The following is a 23,789-nucleotide window of genomic DNA, read 5'->3' as shown; positions in this document are numbered from 1 at the left end:
AAGTATGGTTTATTTCTTGTTGATGAATTGAAGAGGAGACCTTTCTGCAATGACAAATATGTGTCAGGACAAAGTAAATATTCTGGTGGAGAATCAGAATCATGAAGGGTTTTTTTTTGTTTTTTTAAGTTATTTTCAACAACTTTCCGTGTGCATAGCCAATGAACCCATTTTGTTCTGAAGTTAAGGGAATAATTCACTTTGATGTATTAAACGTTTATTGGTCTCTTTGTGGGAAGAATACTGTATGTAGGAACTATGGTTTTTCTCTGCATCAGCCTTCTTTAGTAAAGATAATTTGAAGGCTGTGCTGTAGGAAAGACAGGCCCTTCTAAACATCACTGTCTTTGCCTGCTTCAGTTGCAGCAATACCAATACTACAGTGCAGGCCTGCTCTCCACATATGACCCTTTCTATGAGCAACAACGGCACCTTCTTGGACCCAAAAAAAAGAAATTCAAGGAAGAAAAGAAACTTAAAGGTGAGCATATTGACCTGCCTTCTACCTTTACTCATTCTTAGTTCCAGGTACGTTTGGGCTTTGAACATAATCCATGTAGTAGAAATTTGCTTTATCTGAAAAACCCTAGTCTCCCTTATCCAATTACTAGTTGTAAATAGTATTAAATTTATTTTGTATTTGGTTTATGATCTTTTCTAGAATTATAAAGACATGAGAACTATAGATTCTTTGCCAGAGATTTAAGCCAATTAGGTTATTCCTTTTTTTCTTCTACATACTCTCCAAATATTGAAAATGTTCTGGGACAGGAAGCAGTTAGTTATACACAGGGAAGTATGAAGAGTCACCTGAAGTATTTGGAATAAGTTATAATTGTTGCCGTATGTAGTGATTTAAAATAGACACCTCCTGATGATCTTCTGTAGTGCTTGTTTGCATGTTTGCCAGGAAATGTCTTTTCCTCTCTGAGTTCCAAGCAGCTGGAAATCAGGAAGGAAATAGGAAAGGAAAGTTTTAGACTATCTGTACTAGGCAGATTTTATTCCCCTAAAGGCATGAACTCTGTACAGAAACACTCTTTTCAGCCTTCTTCCCTTATTTCGTCCACATCCTCCTTGTTTATCTCAGTATTTTCTCATCCTTCCACCCTCCCTCTCAAACTAGATTTTTGTTTCATGTGCAGTTTTCTTTTCGCAGGTCTTAGTGTCATATCAGTTAATGCATTTTTTTTCTTTCTCTGTTATTTTTCTTTAGTCAACTTACATTGCTACCAAGTAGAAAAGTTTCCTTCCTCTGATCATGACTTGAGCTCATGATACTTCATAAGCCTCCTTTCCTATTGTTGGGTTCAAAAGAAATATAGTTCTTAGGTTCTCTTCTATTTCTCTTTCATGTAAACAGAGGAAGTATCCAGTGTTCTTTTTTGAGGTAGTGTTAGCTTCTTTGTGGAATATTCATGGACCTGAATAGATAAAAGGAAAAACATTGCCAGTCTCAGTGGAATGAGAAAAGAACCTTGATTTTTCTTAAAGTGATGAGGTTGTTTTGTGACTTTCTCCTGTGGAAAGGAAGAAATGAAACCTTCTGAGAGTCTGTCTCCTTTGCAGCTAAGTTGAAAAAAGTGAAGAAGAAAAGGCGAAGAGATGAAGAACTTTCCTCTGAAGAATCCCCTCGTCGCCACCACCACCAGACCAAAGTGTTTGCCAAGTTCTCTCATGATGCACCTCCTCCTGGCACCAAGAAGAAGCACTTATCCATTGAGCAGCTCAATGCTCGTCGCAGGAAAGTATGGCTCAGCATTGTGAAAAAGGAACTACCAAAGGTAAGTGAGTGCCTCCAGATAGAATGTTTTCTCTGCCTGCCCTCCAAAGAGAAGCTGTGAGAGCTAGGTACTTTCACAGGGTTCAGAAAGAAAACTAATCTTTTGGAATTAGGAAAATCCTGAATAGTACTCTCTTCAGTTAACTGATTTTCTAGAATTTGATCAAAATACACGAGGTAATCGTTGTGTTATGCTCCTTGGCCAAAAAAATGGAGGGAAACCTCTTTGAGGAATGCAGTTTTCTTACATAAAGAAATAGAGATTTGACAGCAAATTGATAGGTCATAATGCAGGAAATTAAAATGATGGACATGTGTTTCTTACACTTTATAAACATTTGGATGTTACTGAATAATCACAGGTATTAGAAGAAAATGTGAATGATTTAGGAAAAACATGTATAAGCATTCATTTTGCTCTTTTAATTTGCTTGAATGTTTTATTTTGATATACTAATTTCAAACTTAAAAGCTGCAGGAATAATGTCTGTATACCCTATTTATTTATTTATTTGTTTATTTATGGCTGTGTCGGGTCTTAGTTGCAGCACGCGGGATCTTTGTTGTGGTGCGCGGGCTTCTCTCTAGTTGTGGCGTGCGGGCTCCAGAGCGCATGGGCTCTGTAGTTGCTGCACGCGGGCTCTCTAGTTGTGGCGTGTGGGCTTAGTTGCCCCGAGGCATGTGGTATCTTAGTTCCCCGACCAGGGATCGTACCGGCGTCCCCTGCATTGCAAGACCAGTTCTTAACCACTGGACCACCAAGGAAATCCCCTTATACTCTTTACTTAGATTCACCAGTGGTTTGCATTTTACCCAGTTAATTGCTTCATTATAAATTGAGTGCAATCTTAATAGACATATGAACAGGATATTTTATGAATTAAAGAAGATGATTCTAAACTCAATGTGGAAAAAGTCAATATGTGAGAATTGCTAGGGAAACAGTAAAAAAAGCCTTCCCAAACATTAAAACATACTATAAAATCTCTACAGTTAGAACAGTGTGGTACTGACACATGAATAGGCAGATAGACTAGTAGTACCTTTAATAAATGGTGTTGGGACAACTAGATAGCCATTTTGAAAAAGGTAAAATTAGGTCTGTATCTCACACATATACTCCAAATGGATTTGGCATCTCAATGTAAAAAAAAGAAATCATACAAATATTAGAATAAAACGACTGCATTTCTATCTAATATTTGTGTAGGAAAGGAGTTTCTAACTATGATTCAACATCCAGAGGTAATAAAAGAAAATACTCTTAAATTTGGCCACATAAAAATAAATTTTTGCATGACAAAAGACAACTGACAAACTGGGAGATATTATTTTTTTATTTTTTAAAATTTTTTATTTTTTAAATTCAATTTTGGCTGTGTTGGGTCTTTGCTGCTGCATGTGGGCTTTCTCTAGTTGCGGCGAGCAGGGGCTACTCTTTGTTGCGGTGTGTGGGCCTCTCATTGCAGTGGCTTCTCTCATTGCAGTGGCTTCTCGCCGGGCTCTAGGCGCGCGGGCTTCAGTAGTTGTGGCACACAGGCTTAGTTGCTCCACTGCATGTGCGATCTTCCCGGACCAGGGCTTGAACCCATGTCCCCTGCATTGGCAGGCGTATTCTTAACCACTGCGCCACCAGGGAAGTCCCCATTATTTACATTGAATACTACAGTCAAAGGGCTGTTACCTCTAATAGTATAGAAAGAACTGTTAAAAATTGAGGGGCAGGGACTTCCCTGGTGGTCCAGTGGGTAAGACTCTGTGCTCCCAATGCAGGGGACTCGGATTCAATCCCTGGTCGGGGAACTGGATCCCACATGCATGCCACAACTAAGAGTTCACATGCCACAACTAAGAAGCCCGCATGCCACAACTAAAGACCCCACATGCCACAACTAGACATAACACAACGAAGATCCTGCATGCCGCAACTGAGACCCAGTGCAGCCAAAATAAATAAATATTTTTTAAAAAAATGGAGGGACAAATGACCACAGATTCAGTAGACAAATGGGAAAATGTCAAAATAGACAATTAGCAAAGAAAGATACAAAAATGGCTCTCAAACATATTAAAAAGGGTCAAAGTCTCTCATAATTGGGGTAGTACAAATTAAAATAACACTTAGACGCCATTTGTCACCTATCACACTGGCAGAAATTTAAAAATATGACAACACATTCTGTTAAGGAGCCTGTGGGGAAGCAGGTGCTCGCATACATTACTGATAGGAATACAAATTAGGACTGTGTTGCAGGGAAAGTTGGCAACACCTAGCAATCTACAGATGCACTTACCTTTAAAATCAGCACTACCAGTTCTAGGAATCTACCTTAAAGCTAAAGCAACCATAAAAAAATACATGTAAACAAGGTTATTCATTGTAGCATTATGTGTAATTGTGAAATAACAGAAACAATCTAAATGGTCATATATGGGGCTTGAATTAAACGATGGTAGATCTGTCCAGTGGATTATTATACTGCTGTTAAAAATAAAGAACGAGGAAGACCTCCCTGAACTGATATGGTAATTTCGAGGACATACAGTTAAGTGAAAGAGGCAAAACACAAAAAAGTAAGTATACCCTTCATGTAAGAATAGAGGGAATACAAGAAAATACACAAATACCTGCTCATTCGTTCAAAAGAAATTCAAGAAGGATGAACCAGCAGTTAAAGTGATTGATTCCTTATAGAGGGCAAGTGGGGAAAGGGTAGAAAGGAGGGAAGGAATGGGAACAGGGTAGCAAGGATGAGAAGGAAGGAGTCTTTGAGTATATTTTGTATAAGGCTGACTTTTAGAACCATAGTAATGTTTCACAGATTTCTGATATACCTCCAATATTAAACCAACCAGGATGTGGGTGGAGAGGGAGGTTGGGGCGATGTGTGGTCAAAATGGAATAAAAGTAGGAACAAATGAACTTAACTGTATCAGAAATGAGTAACATGATCAAGTTGCAGGGAGTGGGGAAGAAAGAACTCATCTAAGTAACTGAGGAGAACGTTATTTTGATTGGATATGTAAGGCTAAAGACTGATGGAACTATGCGTAAATGCCATGATTGACATAGTAAAAGTGTTTCTCTTAGGGGAATGAATAGGTTAGCAATTTTGAAACTACTTTATGTGTATACTAGGAATGAACAAATAAGTAAATATATTGTAGATGAGCCAGTTTCTCACTGCTGGAGAAAGAAGTTAATAAGTAAGGAGAAGGGGAAAGCTAAAATGAAGCCCATGAAGTTTGACTGGGATCAGAGGTATCAGTATAAATGCATGGTTTTATATATATATACACACATACAGATAGATAACTGAAATATACTTGGGTGTGTATGCATGGATTAGCATGCATATGTATATTTTTTCTGGTTCTGTTTGCTGAGAGGGCCTAGAAGCAGTGACACCCCAGTAACAACGAAGATATCTAGCAACCAGGTTTTGATTTCTTACTTACTTACTTACTTACTTATTTATTTTTGGTTGTGTTGCATCTTCGTTGCTGCGAGCAGGCTTTCTCTAGTTGCGGAGGGCGGGGGCTACTCTTCGTCACAGTGCGCGGGCTTCTCATTGCAGTGGCTTCTCTTGTCGCGGAGCACGGGCTCTAGGTGCACGGGCTTCAGTAGTTGTGGCGCACGGGTTTAGTTGCTCTGTGGCATGTGGCATCTTCCCCAGACCAGGGATCGAACCCATGTCCCCTGCATTGGCAGGTGGATTCTTAACCACTGCACCACCAGGGAAGTCCCTGGGTCTTGATTTCTAAACAACTTTTATTCTCTAATAAGAGGAACCAAGGCTCCTTGAAGAAGTACCTTATTCCAGAACTCAGCAGGGAAAATACAGAATGAACCTTAGGGAATTTTCTGGCGGTCCAGTGGTTAGGACTTGTTGCTTTCACTGCCGGGGCCCGGGTTCAATCCCTGGTCAGGGAACTAAAATCCCGCAAGCCGTGCAGCGCAGCCAAAGACAAAATGAAAAACATTTTAAAGTGGTGCCAGAAAGTAAAGAAGTTCTGAAGAAAGATCGGGGGGAGGTGGGGCTTCTCAAAAGAACACAGGAGCCAACCTGAAGGAGCGCCTCGTGGCCAAAGTTAGAATAATTTGAGCAACAAAATAAATAAGAATAATACTGGATTTTGACCCATAGAATAAAAGAAATATTGTCAGTCCATACTGTTATAAGTAAATACTTGAATAGACAAAGTGTAGAAGGAACAACTCTTCCTTTCAGTAGGAATTCCGGTTAGTAAGTGTAGAAGGAAAGAAGGAAATAAAATTATCCTTATGCAAACACCACAGTAATAATTGTTGCAGACTACATTTATGAATGCTAAAATTAGAGGGCAAAAGTTAAAGGAGAAGCAGAAGTTGCATAGCTTCAAAATTGACAGAGTGCACCTTAACCAAATGATCAAAGTAAACATCACTAGTAATATAAATTTTGATATCATGAACTCCTTGATGTGATGCACTGAGAGGAGCACATCATCAAAACATCATTTCTCTGGTATTCTTGCCATAGTAAACGATGTCATTCCCATCATGAGGAAAAACCGGAAAACCACACATTTTGGGACACTTTACAGAATAACTGATTGGTGCTTTTCAAAAGTGTCAAGGACATGAAAGAGAAGGACTGAGGAAATGTTACATACGGGAAGAGATTAAGGAGAAGAACAACTAAATGAACGCATTGTGAGATCCTGTGTAGGATCCTGGAACAGTGAAAGGATATTAGTGGAAAAGTTGTTGACATTCAAATAAGACCTATATATAATTTGGTTAATACTTTACTGGTGTTAATTTCCTTGCTTTTTTTTTTTTTTTTTTTTTAATTCGTAAGTGTCGAGAAGCATCACTTTTTATTTATTTATTATTTTTTAAAGGGAACTTTATTTAATTAATTAATTTATTTATTTTTGGCTGCATTGGCTCTTCGTTGCTGCATGGGCTTTCTTTAGTTGTGGTGAGTGGGGGCTACTCTTTGTTGCAGTGCGTGGGCTTCTCATTGCGGTAGATTCTCTTGTGGCAGAGCATGGGCTCTAGGCACATGGGCTTCAGTAGTTGTGGCGTGCGGTCTTCAGTAGATGTGGCTCACGGGCTTCAGTAGTTGTGGCTCATGGGCTCTAGAGGGCAGTTAATTTCCTTTCTTAATAATTGCACTATGGTTATATAAGTTGCTAAAATTAGGGAAAGCGGGGGTGGGGAGTAGTAAGGGAACTCTACTATTTTTTGCATGTTTTCCATAACTCTAAAGTTAGTTCAGTTTCCTCACACTGTATACAAAAATAAACTCAAACTGGATTAAGGACCTGAGAAGATCTGATAAGATCTGAAACCATGAAACTCCTGGAAGAAAACATAGGCAGAACAACCTTTGACATAAATTGTAGCAGTATTTCTTTGGATCTGTCTCTTGAGGCAAAAGAAGAAATAAAAGCAAAAGTAAACAAATGGGACCTAGTTAAATGTAAAAGGTTTTGCCCAGCAAGGAAAACCATTGACAGAACAAAAAGATAATGTATAGAATGAGAGAAGATATTTGCAAATGGTATGACTGGCAAAGGATTTATATGCAAAATATATAAACAGCTCATACAACTCAGTATCAAAAAAGCAACCTAATCAGAAAATGGCCAGAAGACTTGAATACACACTTTTCCAAAGAAGACATGTAGATGGTTAACACGTACGTGAAAAGATATTCAACATTGCTAATCATCAGAGAAATGCAAATCAAAACAAAAATGAGATATCACCTCACACCTGTCAGAATGGCTGTTAATCAGAAGGACCACAAATAACAAATGTTGGAGAGGATGTGGGGAAGAAGGAACCCTAGCACACTGTTGGTGGGAATGTAAATTGGTATGGAGGTCCCTCAGAAAACTAAAAATAGAACTACCATATGATCCAACTAGAGAAAGCCCACGCACAGCAACAAAGACCCAACGCAGCCAAAAAATAGATAAATAAATTAATTAAAAATTTAAAAAAAGAAAAAAATATGGCAAGAATAATGCAAGGAACTGCCATGTATCTTTTACTCGTATTTAGCACCTGTTTGCCTCATTTGCTTTTGCCATATAAATGCATACTTTTTTTCTCACTCATTTTAAGGGTTAGTTTGAGATTTTGTGCTAAATTTACTCCTAATAATTGTGTGTTTCCGAAGAAAAAGGAAATCATCTAGTGCATAACCACAGTGCAGTATTAAAAATTATTATCTGACCCATAGGTTTTCATATTTCATCACTTGTTTCAATAATGTCCTTTATAGCACTTTCCCCACCTCTGAATCAATCTAGGACTACATGTTGCATTTAATTGTCATGTCTCATTAATCTCCTTTATTCTGAAACAATTCCTTAGCTTTCATCTTTCCTGACATTGTTATTTTGAAGAGTATACCATTCTGTAGAATATTTTTGAATTTGGGTTTGTGTGATGTTTCCTTGGGATTAGATTTGAATTATGCATTTTTGGCAATATTACTAGAGAGTGATATGTTCTTGACATATCTCATCAGGAGGCACTTGACACATCTGTCCCTATATAGTGATATTAGCTTTGATCCCTTAGTATGATGGTGCCTCTGTACTGTGCAATTACTTCCCCTCCCTCCATAGCAATTAATAAATATTTCTGGAGAGAGAGTATGTGTTTGAGCATTCTTTTTTTTTAATTGAGATATAGTTGATTTATAATGTTAGGTGTACAGCATAGTGATTCAAAATTTTTATACATTATACTCCATTTAAAGTTATTATAAAATATTGGCTAAGTTCTCTGTGCTATACAATATATCCTTGTTGTTTATTTATTTTTTATACATAGTAGTTTGTACCTGTTAATCCCATACCTCTATCTTGTTCCCTCTCTTCCCCCTTCCCACTAGCAACCACTCGTTTGTTCTCTATATCTATGAGACTTTCTGGTTTGTTATATTCATTTGTTTGTTTTATTTCTTATATTCTACATGTAAGTGATAACATACAGTATTTGTCTTTCTCTGACTTATTTCACTAAGCATAATACCCTCTAGGTCCATCCATGTTGTTGCAAATGGCAGAATTTCATTCTTTTTTATGGCTGAGTAATATTCCGGGGTGTGTGTGTGTATGTATCACATCTTCTTTATTCATTCATCTGTTGTTGGACACTTAGGTTGCTTCCATATCTTGGCTATTTTAAATAGTGCTACTATGAGCATTGGGGTGCATGTATCTTTTTGACTTAGTGTTTTCGTTTTCTTTGGATGTATACCCAGGGGTGGAATTGCTGGATGATATGGTAGTTCTATTTTTAGTTTTTTGAGGGCCCTCCATACTGTTTTCCATAGTGGCTGTACCAATTTACATTTCCACCAGCAGTGTGCTAGGGTTCCCTTTCTCCATATCCTCTCCAACATTTATTTGTGGTCCTCTTGATGGTAGCCATTCTGACAGGTGTGAGGTGATATCTCATTTTTGTTTTGACTGAATTTCTGTGATAATTAGTGATGTTGAGCACCTTTTCATGTGCCTGTTGACTTTGTATGAACATTCGTGATGGGAAAAGTTACAGAAAAACTTGTTTCATACTTGGTGAAGTGGCTTCAGATGATGCCCTCTGATGATAAGGAATTCAGTGGGAATATTTGAGATTTTTATCTTTAAAGTGGCAGTAGTTGCTTTAGAATTAGAGAACGTTTTTGTTAAAAGCCCTAAAAATTCCCTTAATCAGACAGTCTGAGGTGGGATTATTATAGAAATGGCTTTCAGGCCCTTTGTATAACTTCACACCCATTGTTTCTTTACAGTCTGGGGGAGATTTCTTTAATAGTCAGAGAGCCACTCAGCTCTGCCTCTTCTTTCCCACATCAAATAAATGGACCATCATGGTTAAAATCAGGTTTCTTTATTGAAGCTAGTTTTTTTTAAGTGAAGTGGTAGACATAATAAGCAGCTTGAGACTTGGTTGTGGGCTGCTGAGTCATCTTGTGTTAGGTCTGCCTCGGAATTTTTCTTCAAGAAGGTGAGGTCAAGTGGTGGTAGAAATTAAGTAATAGTGGCAGTGGGTTTGCCTTGGCTGGAGGTAGGGTTAGAATCACAAACTAAGAAGCTAGTTTACCTTTCTCCTAATGATTTTTGTATCTGCGTGCCCTGCTGTCTCAGCTTCTTTGCATATTGACCCTAGAAAGCAGTGTGTTCTAATCAGAGTGGTGCTAGGATTAGGGTATGTTGTTACATTTTCCTCGTTCACTTCAAGCCTTAAATATAGCTTAAATTTTTTCCAGAAGGATACAGAAGACTCAATTTAAGGCAGATACAACACCAGTTTATTTTTTTTAATGAGGCTTTAGGAGCTTTATGTGTTGTTCTGAGTTGGTACATTTGGGTGACTCTTAGAAGTAATGTATTTTATTTTAATTGAAAGAAGTAATGTATTTTGACTACGCTTGGTTTGGCATTTTATTTTTTAATCTTTGAGGAGATCAGTAAAGTACGGTGCCAGTCTACACAATCTTATTTCAAAAAAGAATCCTAAATGAAGTATTGTTTTTAACTATTTTAGGCCAACAAGCAGAAAGCTTCAGCTCGTAACCTGTTTCTCACCAATAGCCGCAAGGTACGATTATATTTCCCATTTTATGTTTTGCTGGAATGTGTTCTTATTATTTAGATCTATGGTTGCTGCTCTTGTCTCCTGTGACCTGTTGATACTTAATCTAATAGTACTTAAGAGAGTTTCTAAATGTTCTCAATCTTTTTTTTAAACATCTTTATTGGAGTATAATTGCTTTACAATGTTGTGTAGTTTCTGCAGTATAACAAAGTGAATCAGCTATACATATACATATATCCCCATATCCCCTCCCTCTTGCGTCTCCCTCCCACCCTCCTTATCCCACCCCCTAGGTGGTCACAAAGCACCGAGCTGATCTCCCTGTGCAATGCAGCTGCTTCCCACTAGCTATCTCTTTTACATTTGGTAGTGTATATATGTCAATGCTACTCTCTCACTTCGTCCTAGCTTACCTTTCCCCCGCCCCGTGTCCTCAAGTCCATTCTATACATCTGCGTCTTTTTTTTTTTTTAAACATCTTTATTGGAGTATAATTGCTTTACAATGGTGTGTCAGTTTCTGCTTTATAACAAAGTGAATCAGTTAGACATATACATATGTCTCCATATCTCTTCCCTCTTGCATCTCCCTCCCTCCCACCCTCGCTATCCCACCCCTCTAGGTGGTGACGTCTGCATCTTTATTCCTGTCCTGCCCCTAGGTTTGTTAGAACCTTTTTTATTTTTTTTTTTAGATTCCATATATATGTGTTAGCATACAGTATTTGTTTCTCTCTTTCTGACTTCACTCTGTATGACAGACTCTAGGTCCATCCACCTCACTACAAATAACTCAATTTCGTTTCTTTTTCAATCTATTTTAAAAATAAAATTGCTCTTCCTCGCATTTCTGGTTTTCAGATTTTTGGGGGTAAGACCATAGCCTACTGTTAATTCCTTGGGCAGATCATGCAGTCATCCTGTGCTCAGTCTCTTCATCTAAGAAATGATGGTATTAATACTTTCCCTTAGAGGGAATTAACGCAACTTTCTTTGGGTATTGTGAGAATTAGATGAGGTAACCTTACTAGTTGTGTTTCCCTGGGCTAGTTACTCATCCTCATTTCCTCATCTATATATAAAATATCAACTTCATAGGGTTTTTGTGGAGAATGAGTTAGTTTAATATATGTTAAGCTTAGAATGGTGCCTAGCATATGATAAACACTGACAGCTATTATTATTATTATTATTAAAAAAATTTTTTTGGCCACGCCACACGGCTTGTGGGATTTTAGTTTCCCAACCAAGGATTGAACCCCCGGGCCCTTAGCAGTGAGTATGCAAAGCCCTAACCACTAGACCGCCAGGGACTTCCTGAAGGCTTTTATTATTAATGTGTATGATAATACTTCAAAACTTCCCAGAACATCTTAGGTTATTATACTTTTTTTTCATCTTCTCAGGCAATGTGTCTGTAGATTTCTCATCCCTGATATTACTTTGTGGCCTGGGACTGGCTCACAGGACTGTATAGAGACGTTAATCAGATTAGGGAGAAAGAGATGTGGCCATAGGAGGACTATATGCCCTGAACAGGTTGAGGGATGCTGTGGTTTAGAGTCCAGGGAGAACTGGCCCCAGTGTTGGTCCTCCTCCATTGTGATAACATTGTTGTCACTTGCAGCTCGCCCACCAATGCATGAAGGAGGTGCGTCGAGCCGCCTTGCAGGCCCAGAAAAACTGTAAGGAGACCTTACCTCGTGCTCGCCGCCTCACCAAGGAAATGCTTCTATACTGGAAGAAGTATGAGAAGGTGGAGAAGGAACACCGCAAACGTGCAGAGAAGGAAGCCTTGGAGCAGCGGAAGTTGGATGAAGAAATGCGGGAGGTAGGGCAATAGCATGAAATTTTGAAAACCATAATTGCTGCAGCCATATTAAGAGATGGGTTAGCATTTCATAAGTTATAAATCTAACCAATGAAATGGTTGAAAAAATATTTTAAGACATAACTTTGAGTATAGTGATTTTAGTCCAGTAAATCAGTTCTGTTTTTATTCTTTTAGTAAGGCCCTCTCCCTGGCCTTCACCTCTCTTCTATGCTCATTTCCTCTCTTCTTTTTTTTTTTTTAATTTTATTTATTTTTGGCTGTGTTGGGTCTTCGTTGCTGAACGTGGGCTTTCTCTAGTTGCAGCAAGTGGGGGCCACTCTTCGTTGGGGTGCGTGGGCTTCTCATTGCAGTGGCTTCTCTTGTTGCAGAGCATGGGCTCTAGGCGTGTGAGCTTCAGTAGTTGTGGCGCACGGGCTTTGTTGCTCCGCGGCATGTGGGATCTTCCCAGACCAGGGCTCGAACGTGTGTCCCCTGCATTGGCAGGCGGATTCGTAACCACTGCGCCACCAGGGAAGTCCCCATTTCCTCTATTCTTTGTAGCCTTATTCTTTTGAATATTTCTGGAGGACACCCTTCCCCAGCCTCCCCCCACAAAAAAAACAAAAGGAATGAAAGAAAAAACAGCTTAGAGCTTATCTGGGCTTGGTTCCAGATGCTGGCTGTAATTTCGATTTGTTGGAAGATGAGGGCTGGTTGCCAAATTTAGGGCCAGATAGGGACAATGGACAACTAGCTCAGTTTTCTGAGACACCCCCCCCCTCCCCACCTGCTGCCACCTACTTTTCTGTTTTAACTTGCAGTCAGTTCTCTTGCTAAGCTTGATATCAGCTGAGAGTATTATTCAGGGAAGCAAGAGGAGAGATTAAGAGGACAGAGATATTATGTTGCCATTGGTAAGCCCATTGGGATGAGTGGAAGGACAGTTGAGGTCTGGAGAAGGAAGGGAATCAGAGGATTGAATGTTTTCTTTCGGGTATAGGTAGTACTCCTGTCAAAGCAGAGCCATGGAGACTCTTTTGAGTTTTTGGTCTTCCCTTCTGTCTCATGCCTTTGAGAGGGAATATGGATTTTGCCCAGTTCTCTTAAGTCCCTGGGTGACTTGTTTCTTTGCATGGAAGATAAACATATTATTGAGTTAGTAAACTTTTGATGCTAATGGAAATATTTGCTCACTGAGTTTAGAGGCATTTGAGTTAGTCACAGATCTTGAAGTTTTGAAACTGACTTGGCTTATGATCTAGGTTTGTGAGACATTCTCTCAATTATGTTGATAGCTAACTGATGAGACTTTCATCTGTGATTATGTTGACTTATGTGTCTTTTTCTCTGAATTTTTTTTTTAAGTTAATTAATTTATTTATTTTTTCATTTATTTTTGGCTGTGTTGGGTCTTCGTTTCTGTGCGAGGGCTTTCTCTAGTTGCGGCAAGCGGGGGCCACTCTTCATCGCGGTGCGCGGGCCTCTCACTATCGCAGCCTCTCTTGTTGCGGAGCACAGACTCCAGATGCGCAGGCTCAATAGTTGTGGCTCACGGGCCTAGTCGCTCCGCGGCATGTGGGATCTTCCCAGACCAGGGCTCGAGCCCATGTCCCCTGTATTGGCAGGCAGATTCTCAACCACTGCGCCACCAGGGAAGCCCTGAATTTTTGAATTAAGACATTTTTGATGTATCCTTGTTCCCTTAATTTGCCTTCTTCATTTAGACACATAGTAGTTGACTTCCTTAAGGTTAAAGGAAATGTTACTTTTTATGGTTTAATTTAGAAAGGTTTTCTTTTAATTTTTGGCCACACCGCGCCTTTTGCGGTATCTTAGTTCCCCCACCAGGGAATGAACCCGTGCCCCCTGCAGTGGAAGCACGGAGTCTGAACCACTGGACCACCAGGGAAATTCCGAGAAAGGTTTTCTTGTCAGTACTTTAGCTTTAGAACATGAACATCTGTATCCTTTATGAAAATAAATCAGTTTTCTCTCAAACTTTCAGATTTTTTTTTCTAATCTGAATTTGGCTAAAGTGTTATAAAACCTTAAGGAGAAAGCCTAGTTTTGTGTAGCATACTTTGGGACTTATGTCCTTCCTGGCCATGTTCCTTATTTTATTGTTGTTTTTCTTTTGTGGAGGTGGATCAAGGATAAATCAAGTATACTTCATATGAATTTTATTATAAAATAGTTCATGCAGAATAATGATTCTTTGATTTGATATTTATTGTGTATGCTGTATTTCATATAATTCAGTCTTTTGGATCATTTGCTTACTCATTTTATTGTTTATCTTGAAGAATGATTTTTACTGACATAATGATTATTTTCCTTACTAGGTTATTTCAGAGGCACTTTGAATTTAGCTTTCTCATACTTTAAAAAAAGGTATATGTGTTTGTGATTTTGTATTTGGTCTATATTCATGTTTTATAGCTATCATTATCACAGATGAACAGTAGGCTGTTTTGGGGAGCATTTTCTTTTTTTCATGGGCTTCTTATTCTCAGATACCTCCTGCATTGACTTTCAGAATAATTTATAGCTCTTCATCACTTATTTTGCCTTTTGGTGTTAAAGAAGAGTTTTGGACACATTTATGTTTTTAAAAATAATAAAGCTGTACACGTGTATTTATCACCCAAGTTATTAAGTAAAGCATGTTGTTTGAATTTAGTTGGTATCTCAGTGCCATTAAAGAAAAGTAATATAGTAAAGAAATAAGCATTTTAGGCAGACGCCTAGTGGAAAAAAGATTTTATTTTGTAAAGGAGAGCAAAACGTAGGTTATTATTAGGCTATAAATAAAGATTATTCCTTGCTTTTAGTACCACTGACTTAGTTATAATAAAATTTGTTCATTAGCAATTTTTACCTTTCTAAAGGTAAAGAATTTGTAAAGGAATTGTTTGCAAACTATGTATAAGTTTAGTGAATTCTGTTGACTACCCTTGTATATGATTGGTGATTTGACTCTTTTCACTTTCATCTTTTTTCCCCTTTAGGCCAAGAGGCAGCAGCGAAAACTGAACTTCCTCATCACCCAGACAGAGTTGTATGCCCATTTCATGAGTCGCAAACGAGACATGGGTCACGATGGGATCCAGGAAGAAATCTTAAGGAAACTGGAAGATAGTTCTACACAGAGACAAATTGACATTGGCGGAGGGGTGGTAGTTAACATCACACAGGAGGATTATGGTGAGTCCTGAGTCAGGAGTGGGAGGAAGGAGATACCCGAAATTTTTTCGTATCTCAGGTTATACTCATCATTAATTCTTGCAAGTTTTGTCTTGATTGATAGGTAATATTGATGAAAAGGGGGATTTATTTTATTGGAGTAGGGAAAGTGTGAATGTTCGTGTAAAATAAGCATATAAAAAACTTTTATTAAAAAATTTGAAAAGGAAAGGGTGTGGTTATATGATCTTGCAAATTTGGGAATATTTTGTGTGTTGATTTGTTAGTAGAAATAAAAGGTATTGTATCAGAAGAATTCAGTGAACATATCTAATTAGAGAAAATCATCTCTCACGTAACAGGAATCTTGGTGATGTGAGCAAAGCATGAGAAGAGACTGTTTTGGTATTTTTGTGACCACACAGAGAGGGAGGAATTGGGGTAAAGTTTGAGAGGAAGTTCACAGAGAATAGTGGTCAAGATCATGTTGAGTAAGAATAAGAGAAAATGAGATTGTTTCAGATTATGTTGGGATTTACACAGTCTCTGTTTCTTCTTTTGGAATAGTTTCACCCGGTATAAATATATTACAATTTTGAATCCTCATTGTCTTGCTTTTCCCGGCTTCGACATTGCTTCGTGCAAGAAACGCAGGATTGGGAGACTGGGGCTCAGTCTCCTGGTGGCTTTTGTGAGCTGGCTTTGGCTCCTAGAGACCATGGCAGCCCTCTGCCTCCATTGCCACTTCCAGGTCCTTACCTCTGTCAAGTAATTTGAGCCTTTCTTCTCCCTCACCCTCTGTGAACTTAGGGATAAATAGAATGTGGGCGTCAGGGATCCACATATGCTAGTATAAATTGCATCCTTAAAGGAGATCAGTTAATGAGGTGTTATAATCTACACATTTCCCTTTTCAGATAGTAACCATTTCAAAGCCCAGGCCCTGAAGAATGCTGAAAATGCTTACCATATTCATCAGGCTCGGGTGAGTCTTAAAAATGAAATGTTGGGCCCTGGAAATACAACTTTTTACTTAGGTGGTCCTCCTTTAATCTTAATTGTATTTTCAGTTAAAAACATTAATGGATGTGTACGTGTGTATGTGACTGCATTGGGCGGGGGGTGTGTCTCTATTTACTTGAGAGTAATAGAGGAATACCTGAGGAAATATGGGAAACGAGCATTCACTTGTCTGAGCTTTAAGAATGTGTTGATTGACGCTAAGACAGTTTGTCTATTTTTTTTCTTCTGTCCTCCCTGGTAATCATGGGTAATACAGAATGAAGTGCATCATGGTTGTTTAGTGAAAAAGTCCACACTGTTGCTTGTTAAGAAAGTGATACCATGTGTTAAAACTGCTAAGTTAGCACCTTCTTTCACTTTAGTAATAACTTGCTTATTCACGATATAGTGACATTTAGTGAAATCAGAAAGAAACTGCAGTTAGATCAAATTAAGTAAGGAAAATACAGTTTAATAAACTGCATAGAAGCCCCTGTGTAACTTTGACAGGGTCCAAGTCAAGGATAGAGACAAACTCAACCTATTCCTCGCCAACCCCAACCAAACAGGTTTTATATCAAATCTTTAATAAATTCATTGATGAAGCAAGTAATTGTGTAATATGGCTTAGTGCCTGTCTATCAAAAGCGTATCCTCAATATAATTGTTAAAATAATTTTAAAATATTAGTAATATACTTTAATGTACGCTTGACCCTTGAGTAACTCTGGGAGTTAGGGGTGCCGACCTACCCTGCAGTCAAAAATCTTTGTATGACTTTACAGTCAGCCCTCCATACCTATGGATCCACATCCACAGATCCAACCAACCACAGGATCAAGTAGTACCCTTGCACACACTTAGTGAAAAAACTTCATATATCAGTTGACCCACACAGTTCAAACCCATGTTGTTCAAGAGTCACGTGTATTATGCTTACATGTAATATATTACATCATATTACCAGAAAGTTTGTTCCAACTAGCACAAGTTAGATATATTGGCATTATGAATTTTATTTGAATTTAATTATTTTCCTCATATATTTCTTCTAATATATTTTTATTTTCCAGACAAGGTCATTCGATGAAGATGCAAAAGAAAGTCGAGCAGCTGCCCTACGGGCAGCAAACAAGTCTGGCACTGGTTTTGGGGAGAGTTATAGCCTGGCAAACCCATCTATCCGGGCTGGTGAGGATATTCCACAGCCTACAATTTTTAATGGCAAATTAAAAGGTTATCAGCTGAAAGGCATGAATTGGTTGGCAAATCTCTATGAACAGGTGAATTTTAGAACTATGTCATACCCACTCTGTTTTGTTTGTTATCTGTTTTCCTAAAGTCGTTGGTTCAGTGTATTGTGAAATGAGCACAAGATAATGTTATAGATTTCATCCTTTTAAAAAAGCTTTATCGTTTGACAAGAATCAGAAAGATGTCTCTATATTTCTAACCTGGAGATTTTATTGGGGATTATTTGTATCATGTATAAAGTTTGTCTTAAGTGGTCTTAGTAATAAACCTGATTGCATTTGTACCTGGATTAGATTAGCTGGAAAACTGGCTTTGGCATGTTTGTCTCATGATTCAGAGTTGTAGCTGTGGAATTGGCAAAAGGAATCATTACAGTAGTAATAGTGCTGAAGCTGGGTATCTCTAGTCACTTTCCTTTGAACAAGTCTGACATTTTGGGTAGTTCTTTTTGGCAGTAAGTTGAACCCTGTGTAATGCAATGTGAGAGGTGTTGACTATGTGTATTTTTTTTCCAGGGTATTAATGGCATTCTTGCCGATGAAATGGGACTTGGTAAGACAGTACAGAGCATTGCCCTCCTTGCCCATCTGGCTGAGGTGGGTAGATGCGTGCAGTCTTTTCATCTTCCTCTCTCTCCATCCTAGGGTCATTTTCTATTGAGAATCAGCCATTATCAAGCAGTACGCTAGACTGTAGCATACCAAGACAGTAGGACTTGCTCCTTGCCTTCAAGGCCTTTACAGGGTGATACAGTGTGGTGAAACATTCTGGTTTTCAAGAAGACTAGGACAGTTTCTAAGCATGTGTGTTTTCATTCCCCATCTCCCACTTCTGTAGAGAACCACCATTGTAGTGGCAAAAACACTGTAGTTAGTTAGATCAGAAGACCTTGTTTCACATCTCAGCTCTGTGCTTACTAGCAGTGTAAACTTGGACAATTCGCTTAGCCTCTTTTGACCTGACTTCACTTTAACTCTGTGAGGTTTAGTTTCCACTTCTGCAAAGTGGGGATAATATCTACTTTACAGGAAATTTGTGAGAATTAAGTGAGAAGAAATGCGTGAAAGCATTTTGAAACATGCAGAAAACTCTATACCAATTAAATAATAGTAAAATAGTTGTGATCATCTAGTATAAGGAAAAGCAACACATACAAGTCAGTATGTCATAAGTGCTTTGTGAATGATATAAACTAGGACCTGTAAGGGCGGGTGGGGAGTAATTGCTTGGTATTTTTTTCTCAAGATGTGTGCGAGCAACTTCCTAGCCTGTGTTATTATTAACATAGAATATTATTTTTCTTAACATAGGATATTATCATTGAGTGTGCAGGTATGGGAGATAGGAACCATTTCTCTTGTTATAATGCATCTCCTATTCTTAAACTTCTCTTGTCGTTAATTATAATTTTGAATTAAATTTCTTCAGTTTTCCTGCAGTTGGCTGACCCAGTTTTTCTGTTTCAGAGAGAGAACATTTGGGGACCTTTCTTAATAATTTCACCTGCTTCTACACTTAACAATTGGCACCAGGAGTTTACTAGATTTGTTCCTAAATTTAAGGTAAAAATCAACAAAATTCTCTTGCTTTTTAAAATAAACTTTCTGACTCCTTTTTTGCTGCCTTACTTAATTGCTCATAATAGCTTTTAATTTCTTACATTTTTTTCAAAATAACCTTGCATACATTTCCTATCAAAGTTACTGATGGGAGCAGTAAGACAGCATATTACATCCTTATGTTTTATGAGAAAGCCAAAGTCCAGTTTGAGTGATTTGCTGCATTGACCACATGAATTGTAGCTCCTGGTTGTACTGCCATAATAGAAAATGTCTACCTTGCTGGCTTAATATAGGTTTTGATAAATCAAGGTACATATACTATAATTTATGGCATTGTTGTCCACACTCGCCCCCCCGCCCCCCCCCCCAGATGTAGTCATAGATTATCTATTTTCTTGACACTCCAAAGCCAGCTCTTCAGTCTTGGTCCAGATTATAATGTCTAAGGTAGATAATGTGAAGGTTGCATTTAACTAATTCAGAGGAAAAGAATTGAGATTTAGGTAGGATGTGATCAGCAGGGAAATATGCTGCATCAAGTATGGACAAGATTAAATAGGGGTTTAATTATGCAGAGTTGGGATGTAAGAAAGAATGGATAGGATTTTTTATATTATTTGCAAGTAAAAAGAAGGAAATGAGTTAAATATTTGTTTTGTCCCTAAAGGAATATAATGATAATGAAGTTGCATGGTAAGAAGGATTTTTTGGAGATATATATCAAGAGATAGTGACATGATCTCTGATCTTGGGTCTCCATAATAATCATGGGTTCCATGCAATTTAAGAGGTCATGGGAGGTGTTTTTCTGGCTTATACTTTATAAGGAATAGGGACGTGTCTGGGATATTCCACTTTGGGGCACCTTTGTGTTTGTGGCCCCACCTTTGCGGCTGAATTAATAGACTTAGGAACTGTTTCCAAGGCACATTAGGTATATGGCTTTTAGCTTGGCTGACTCATTCTTAACTTTCTAAGGAGGTGAGGTTGTTCTAAGGCAATTTATTGAATATTTTCTCCAGGGTTTTTTCACATTGAATAAGGAGGCCTTCATCTTTTTTCTGCTTTCTTGTTGTTATTGTCGTTTAGTACATGTCAAACAATTAGGAGCTTGAAAAATTCAGTCTTAAAATTTTCTTCCAAACCACTAAAGTTTTCACTATTTCTTTCACTGGCCGATAGGTGGCAATGTAGTACTACTTACGTCATTGGTACCTGTCTTTTGACTTTATACCCATGCCTGAAACTGAGTTTTCATTTACATGTGGAGTTTCCTTTTGAAGCTCTAGTCCAGGGGTCAGTAAAATATGGCCTGTGGGCCAGTTGAAAGTGTACAATTCAGTAGTATTAAGTACATTTACAGTGTGGTACAATAATCACTGCTATCTTATTGCAGAATTTTATCATACAAAACAGAAACCTCCTTCCCATTAAGCAGTCACTCCCTATTCCCTTTCCCTCTTGCCCCTGACTACTACAGATCTGCTTTATGTCTCTGTGGATTTGCTTATTCTGAATATTTTGTATACCTGGAATGTGGCCTTTTATGTCTGGCTGCTTCTTTTCCCTTAGTAGGTTTTTCAAGGTTCATCATGTTGTAACATGTATCAGCACTTCATTCCTTTTATGACGGAATAATATTTCAGTCATAATATTATATAATCTTATAGTGAATAATATTTCATTATCTGGGTATACTGTATTTTGTTTATCCATTCATCTGTTGATGGGTATTTTGGTTGTTCCTTTTGGCTATTGTTAATAGTGCTGCTATAAACATTCATGTACAGGTTTTTGTTTGAACACCTGTCCTGTTTTCAGTTCTTTTGGGTATATACCTAGGAGTGGAATTGCTAAGTCACTTTATATTTAACTTATTGAGGAATCCACCACGTGTTCTTTTGTGCAGCTTATGAGCTAAGAATAGTTTTTAATTTTTAAATTGTTGATTAAAAAAGAATATTTCGTAGCAAATGATATATGAAATTTAAATACATGTGTATTGGAATACAGCCACACCTTTGATTATTTATTACATATGGCTGCATTCACAGTACAACAGCACAGTTGAGTAGTTGCGGCAGAGACTGTGTGGCCTACAAAGCTAAAATTACTTACTATCTGGCCATTTATAGAAAAAGTTTGATGACCTCTGCTCTATTGATTCATTGTTTCTATTACCATTACTCCTTTAAAGTGTCAGAAATGTATTTGCTTCCCTGTAGAACATAGTTAGAAGTAGACTCTGCTCAGGTTTATAGTCTGGTTACATTCAAAAGATACTTACATCTATGATGATAACATCAGAAAGTTCATTTTATTTGGCAGGTGTCTGAGTAACACTCATTTTATGGTTCTCATATGATTAGTGCCTCTGACCTCCTCCTTTTCCTCATGAAATAAGATTTACGTTTTTTCTCTAGTTAATGTACCACTTTTCATTCCTGAAATTGGCTATTCTGTATGTTTTCTATTTCATTTATTTCTGCTCTATCTTTTATTATTCTTGTCTACTTTTTTGTAAACTTTTTTCTTTTTCTGTCATCTTGAGATGGAGCTTAGATTGTTGATTTTCAGCTTCTTCTAATGTATATTTAAGGGTATTGCTTTCTAAGCATGACTATAGCCATCCAAAGGTTTGATGTGTCACGTTTTCATTATCTTACAATGCAAAATACTGTCAGCTTCTACTGTAAGTTCTTATTTGATTCATGGGTTATTTAAAAGTGTTGTTTTTACTCTCTACACAAAGGATGATTTTCTAGTTATCTTTTTGTTATTTATAGCTTAAATCCACTGATACGAAAACATGCTTTTTATTATTTTAATCCTTTGAAATTTGTTGCTTTGCTTTCATGGCCCAGCATATGGTCAGTTTTTATAAATGTCCTGTGTGTGTTTGAAAATCATAGTTATTCTGCACTTGTTGAGTACAGTGTTGTATATATGTTGATTAGGTCAAGTTTGTTAACTTGTTCAGCTCTTTTGTATCTTTACTGATTTTTTTGTCTGCCTCTCCTATTACTGACTGAAAGAGGTGTGTTAATATTTACAACAATTATGGATTTATCCATTCTGTTTTCTTCTGTTTTTGCTTTGAGGCTGTGAGATGTATACAAATTTATAATCTTATCTTCCTGGTGAATGAACCTTTTATTATTATGAAATTCCTCCTTTAAGACTTTTGCCTTAAAGTTTATTTTCTCTGATACTAAATAGCTTTCTTTTGGTTAGTATTTGCATGGTATCTTTTTCGTCTTTTTACTTTTAACCATTCTATATCCTTACATTTAAGGTGTATTTCCTGCCTTTTATTTGGAATATCTGTGCTTACTTTTAATGTAATTATTGATATATTGTGTTTAAATTTGCTGCCTTGCTCTTTACTTTCTACTTCTTTTTTTTAATAGGGTTGTTATTGTGTTTATGTTTTTTAGTTTTTACTTTTAAAATATTTATTTATTTATTTGATAGTGCCGGGTCTTTAGTTGCGGCTCACCAGCTCCTTAGTTGCGGCATGCATGTGGGATCTATTTCCCCAACCAGAGATTGAACCCGGGCCCCCTGCATTGGGAGTGCAGAGCCTTAACCACTGTGCCACCAGGGAAATCCCTGCTTTCTACTTCTTTCACCTGTTCAGCTTTACTTTTTTTTCCTTTTGAATCCTTTTGGATTGATTAGATTTTATCATTCCTTTTTTTTTCTTCCCCTTTTAAACTTGCTAATTATATATTCATTCTGTTATTCAGTAGATACCCAGGAGAATACCACATGCACCCTTAACTTTTTCAAAAGTAATATAAATTAGTACTGTTAATACTTTCCAGACAGTACAAAGACCTTAGTATAGTACTGTAACTACATCCCCCTTCTCTAGACTTACATGCTGTTGTTTTTGTATATATTTTGTATTTTAAACCCCAGAAGACATTATTATTTATACATTTAAAACTTACTTAGATTTATTCATATTACTCACATATTCATTGCTCATTGATCTTCATTCCTCCTTGCATATTTGTGCTTCCATTTGGCTGACATTTTTCAGAAGAACGAAGGACATCAAGCTATGGATTTTAGAAGCACTTTGAGCCCCATAACAATAAAAGAATGAAAGTCACACCTAGAAACATCACAGAAAAAGTGCTGAATTTTGCATTCTTTTGTTTCTCCATGTTTTAGTCCGGATATTTCCTTCTGACCTCTCTTCTAGTTCACTAATTTTCTCTTCAGCTGATTCTATCTGCTGTTAAACTCATCACTGATTGCTTTTTTTTTTTTTTTTTTTAATTTTTAAAAAAGTTTTTGTACTTCGAAGATGTTCTGTGTTTTCCAGTTCTACTTCTGATGGTTGTTTTCCTGTATGTTATGTGTCTTTTTTTTCCCCCTCTGGCTACTATTTTTTTTTTTAATAAATTTGTTTTATTTATTTATTTATTTTTGGCTGCGTTGGGTCTTCGTTGCTGCACGCAGGCTCTCTCTAGTTGTGGCGAACAGGGGCTATTCTTCGTTGTGGTGCGCGGGCTTCTCATTGCAGTGGATTCTCCTGTTGCTGAGCACGGGCTCTAGGCATGTGGGCCTCAGT

General features: G+C 37.6%; 1 protein-coding gene across 4 annotated transcripts in view; it reads left to right on the top strand.

Moving 5' to 3' along the window:
- Nucleotides 1–23,789, top strand: part of INO80 (INO80 complex ATPase subunit) — a 130,933-nt gene that overhangs the window by 32,771 nt on the left and 74,373 nt on the right. For all 4 annotated transcript variants that reach the window (XM_082387218.1, XM_082387216.1, XM_082387217.1 and 1 more), the window contains exons 6-14: nt 361–481; nt 1,570–1,784; nt 10,341–10,394; nt 12,018–12,221; nt 15,212–15,407; nt 16,304–16,371; nt 17,462–17,671; nt 18,158–18,238; nt 19,109–19,204. In XM_082387218.1, coding sequence (XP_082243344.1) covers nt 361–481; nt 1,570–1,784; nt 10,341–10,394; nt 12,018–12,221; nt 15,212–15,407; nt 16,304–16,371; nt 17,462–17,671; nt 18,158–18,238; nt 19,109–19,204 — 1,245 coding nt within the window. The remainder of the gene's footprint in view (nt 1–360; nt 482–1,569; nt 1,785–10,340; nt 10,395–12,017; nt 12,222–15,211; nt 15,408–16,303; nt 16,372–17,461; nt 17,672–18,157; nt 18,239–19,108; nt 19,205–23,789) is intronic.

The sequence above is a fragment of the Balaenoptera borealis genome (assembly GCF_965194805.1).
Source record: "Balaenoptera borealis genome assembly, chromosome: 3".
NCBI lineage: Eukaryota > Metazoa > Chordata > Mammalia > Artiodactyla > Balaenopteridae > Balaenoptera > Balaenoptera borealis.
The sequence above is the reverse complement of the archived record's forward strand: the minus strand, read 5'-3'. Positions and strand labels throughout refer to the sequence as shown.